The following is a 4,425-nucleotide window of genomic DNA, read 5'->3' as shown; positions in this document are numbered from 1 at the left end:
TGAATGTATATGTAAGACATTAAATCTTGAATTTTGGATGTGTTATATATTTTCAAGTTAAGTTTCCAGTAGATTAAACGGTTCATGATTTCTACGTTCCTACTTCAACATACAAAACTTTTGGCGAAGTCGCGCAAATCTGAAATTTTCAACGTGGTGGAACCTAAAGTTGATTTCAAAATATAATTTGGGATGATCCTGAAGTTATTTGATTGAGAATTTTGGATATGTTCTATATTTTGAAGTCTAATTTTCAAGAAATCAAACGGTTCATAATTTCAATGTTCCTATACCAAGATATGATTTTTTTAGTGAGACTGGGCAAATCTGGAATTAATAGCAAGGTGCAATATAAAGTTGGTTTCAAAATATTATTTGGGACGGTTCTGAAATTTTTTGATTTAGAATTTTGGATATGATCTAGATCTTGAAGTCTAGTTTTCTTGAAATCAAACGGTTTGCAATTTCGATATTTTTACACCGAGATATGAATTTTTTTGTTGAGACTACACAAATCTGAAATTTTCAACGTGGTGGGATCTAAAGTTGGTCCCAAAATATTATCTGGGGCGATTCTGAAGGTGCTTGATTATGAATTTTGGATATAGTTTAGATATTGAAATCTAATTTTTGAAAAAATCAAATAGTTCATTATTTGGACTCTCCCACGATAAGATATGAACCTTTCGTTACAAGTGCGTAAAGTAAAAAAAAATTATGCAACTAAGGAGAAACAATCTTATCTAAGATGAAATAAATATCCACTAAGTCAACCTAATATAAAAAAATAAAAGAGGAGATAATGCTAACAGCCTAATCTAAACAAAATTTGTAGTTGATCAGTTCTTGACAACTAGTCTCCAAGTTCTTCTTTTTCTCATCCAAATTGGCCGAATCATCAACAGTCAACAAATTTATGTTGTCATATGAAGAGACCTCAGTCTCGGCAGTTGAAATTTTTTTCTGAATCTCTTCAACCTCCTTTTAAGTCGCTTCTATAACACCTTCGAGGTTCTCCCTCTCTTGTTGTAATGTCTGCAATTTCTTCACGACTCTCTTCAATTTCTTTTCACTAGGAAACTTTCTTGACTTTCTCACTTGCTTCAAGTTTGAATGATTCGAGACGCTCTTTAGCTTTGGAAATCAGCTCTATCTTCTCATCTTCACTCGTCTTATCAGCCATATTGGATCGCTCTTGGTCATATGATGCGGCAAGTTCAAAAAGAGAATTCAGTAAATCTTCTAATGGAGAAAAATCCAGAATATTCGTCTTCTTCATATCCTCGAAAATCTCAATGATTTGCTCCCTTTAAGATGAGAGCAATTCCGGACGAGTTTTGGAGAGCCTATTGCAAATATCCTCCCAAAGTCCCAAAATGAATTCCTTCTTGCGATTGAAAACAATGCTTTTTCCTTCAAATATAGATACCGTTGTATTTGTCATTGGCGAAATGCGAGTTATCTCATTTGGAGTTTGTCTTTTTAGGGATTCGTCATGAGGAAGAGATGACGCCTTTGACGATGACTTCACTTTACACGTAGGCCCTCCAATAGATTCATCACTCACTTGCGACTTGTCGCATGGGGATACCATCGGATGCCCAATGGTGTTTAACTGCATAAAGAAAAGGCAAAAAAAAAAGTAAGTAACTTATAGTGAAGCTACTCCTAAAAAAAAGAGGAATGAGCGAGGCGATTGTATTTTACCTCTTTGTTACAAGCTGTATGCGTTCTTGAGGGACTATCAACACTTTGAACCTCTACGATCTCTACTGGGTTAGGCCGTTTCCTTTTCCAATTTTGATCTTCATTGGTACTCTGGCTTGTGTCTTGAGGAACACGCGTGTTAAATGGAAGAACTAGAGGGTGTGTCTCTATAGCTGTTGAAGTGCACACCACTTCTTTCAAAGCTGCCTTTGAGGATTTAAGCTTCCTTTTTTTAGGTTGCGTAACTACTTTTGGGATTGGAGTTGATATTTTTTTAACTTTTGCGAGCGTCTTTCCAACACCTTGATCTTCACCTCCTAAAGGAGTTGTAGACTTTAGCCCAACATTGTCTACCAAAGCTTGTAAGTTATTCTCAAGAAACTTCTCATGCGCTTTCTCCCACCAAGACATATAATTAGTGGAGAAAGGCTTCTCTATAGGATCTCCCGCTGGGATAAAAACCGCACATGACATAGATGGATATAGTGTGCAAATCCTCCAAAATCTGATTCCTTCATCTAGAGAGGTGTTGCGGATATCGTTCTCCAAAAAGCCGGGGACGTTCTGGTAAAATCCAAATTGACGACCAAACCGATGCGGGCTATATGGCTCGATGATGAATGAGTTACCATACCTCAAAGGAAGGTAATTAAAACGTAAGCTCATGAAGTAATTTGATTCCAATTCTTGAGGGGCATCGTTATCCACGTAATAATAAGGACGGGAATTGGTTAACATTGTTGGTGCCCAAACTATATCCTCCCCATTGTGGATGCGTTTTCTTACACCCTTCTCGTCAAAGTACCTTGCAGCCCCTTCTCCGGAGTATGCCACTATCAAAGGGACAGACGGGCCCTTAGCAAGTGGATAGTGGGTTTTGAAGTAATGTGCAAGCCAGCCATAAACATAATGAATGGGAAAAGAAATTTTGACCTGATCGAGTTGGGAAGAACGCGAAATCTTATTCAAACCATGATAAATACACGCTAAAACTGGGACTGCAAGGCTAATCTGTCGCCCGCCTGCCATCATGTTTGCCATCTTAAAAGTCTCACGACGAATGGAGTTTTCTACCTTGTGGAACACAAAGGCACATAGCCAAATTGATAAGAATGTCGCTACATATGTCTCATCTTTCTTGTAAGACCTCACCCTAAGCTTAGAGAATATAGTTTCTTGATCACTTGACCACCTCGTCGTCTCGGGAATAACTCCGTTAGGATTATGTGTTGACTTTAGGCGTGCAGATTTCTTTTCCTTTCGCAACGGGGCAGACCTATATATTAAAGTTTTTTTATACCAAAAACTTGTCCACTTGATGAAGGAGACCTTTTGGGTAGCACCCGTACCCTCCTTAAGATGATGAAATGCGGCAAATAAATACTCGCAAGATCGAGGAATAAATCTAACTTGTTTTTTATTCAAACCGATGAATTCCCTTGTCTCAGGTACCACTTCTTCGTACGGAGAACCCGCAATGGGCAAACCCCCAAGGATATGTAAGTCCCAAAGAGATATAGATAGCTCCCCAGCTGATGTAAGAAGTGTGTTCGTCTTGGGGCACCAAGCCTCACAAAAATGCTTGCAAAATGTTCGAGTTTCGATCATAAGTGAAAAGTGAGGCATAGACAACATCGTAAATCTTTGTTGTACTCAGAGTTTGTTGGCTTCCACCAAGTACGTCTTCAGCCCATTCCCAATATCCTGGGATATGATGATACTCGCCCTCGATTGTTGTTGTGTTTTCCCAATGTACTTCGCCTTGAATTATGCGACTTCCTAAGTTTGGAAGGGTGCTAGCAATATTTACATGGCGATGGATTGGCGCTTGGAGAGACCACATCTTGGATAATGGATTAGAAATCGATTTGTGTTCCAAGGTCCAGTTCTCTACATGAAGGGAGTTCCTTAGAGGAGGCCATGGGGCTGCATATCGGCCAGCTTGTGAGGTGTGAACCAAAATCTTGGTTTGTTCTATGCCATCTTCAGTCTCGATGATGAGATATCTAAGTTTTGAGGAAGGTGAGGTATAGTCCCTGAAATTTGCCATCTATTCGTGCTGAAAACAAAAGAGGGGTCATCAAAGTCCGAATCAAGAATATTAGAATGGGTACAAAGGTCTAAATGGATGAAATGCTCTCCAAGAATCAGGCCATTTTGAGAGTAATCTCTCCAAGAATCGGGCCACATCGAGAGTAATCTCTCCAAAAATCGGGCCATTTTGAGAGTAATCTCTCCAAGAATTGGGCCACATTGAGAGTAATCTCTCTAAGAATTGGGCCACATTGAGAGTAATCTCTCCAATAATTTGGCCATTTTGAGAGTAATCTCTCCAAGAATCGGGCCATTTTGAGAGTAACCTCTCCAAGAATTGGGCCACTTTGAGAGTAATCTCTCCAAGAATTTGGCCATTTTGAGAGTAATCTCTCCAAGAATCGGGCCATTTTGAGAGTAATCTCTCCAAGAATCGGGCCATTTTGAGAGTAATCTCTCCAAAAATCGGGCCGTTTTGAGAGTAATCTCTCCAAGAATCGGGCCGTTTTGAGAGTAATCTCTCCAAGAATCGGGTCATTTTGAGAGTAATCTCTCCAAGAATTGGGCCACATTGAGAGTAATCTCTCTAAGAATCGGGCAAGAATGGATACTCATCCCCTCACACCCCAAGATTATCTTCTTCGTGTGTGGATCATCTTGTTGAACAAGAACATATCTTTCTCG

At 39.4% G+C, this 4,425-nt stretch overlaps 1 protein-coding gene across 1 annotated transcript; it reads right to left on the bottom strand.

Moving 5' to 3' along the window:
* Positions 1–664: 664 nt before the first annotated feature.
* Positions 665–3,969, bottom strand: LOC142176546 (uncharacterized). The gene is made up of 2 exons (XM_075244505.1): positions 1,708–3,969; positions 665–1,615 (listed from the first exon to the last, which is right to left on the bottom strand). Exons 1-2 carry the CDS (start codon positions 3,340–3,342, stop codon positions 1,310–1,312), a joined length of 1,941 nt encoding a protein of 646 aa, XP_075100606.1. The 5' UTR covers positions 3,343–3,969; the 3' UTR covers positions 665–1,309.
* Positions 3,970–4,425: the final 456 nt, after the last annotated feature.

The sequence above is a fragment of the Nicotiana tabacum genome, chromosome 22 (assembly GCF_000715075.1).
Source record: "Nicotiana tabacum cultivar K326 chromosome 22, ASM71507v2, whole genome shotgun sequence".
Taxonomy (NCBI): Eukaryota; Viridiplantae; Streptophyta; class Magnoliopsida; order Solanales; family Solanaceae; genus Nicotiana; species Nicotiana tabacum.
The sequence above is the reverse complement of the archived record's forward strand: the minus strand, read 5'-3'. Positions and strand labels throughout refer to the sequence as shown.

What these genes read in the sequence shown, in the direction of transcription:
- LOC142176546 (XM_075244505.1), bottom strand. Translation starts at nt 3,342, where the DNA reads ATGTTGTCTATGCCTCACTTTTCACTTATGATCGAAACTCGAACATTT. An exon ending in ATACAGCTTGTAACAAAGAG is followed by an intron (nt 1,616 to 1,707) that starts GTAAAATACAAT and finishes TTCTTTATGCAG; the next exon opens with TTAAACACCATTGGGCATCC.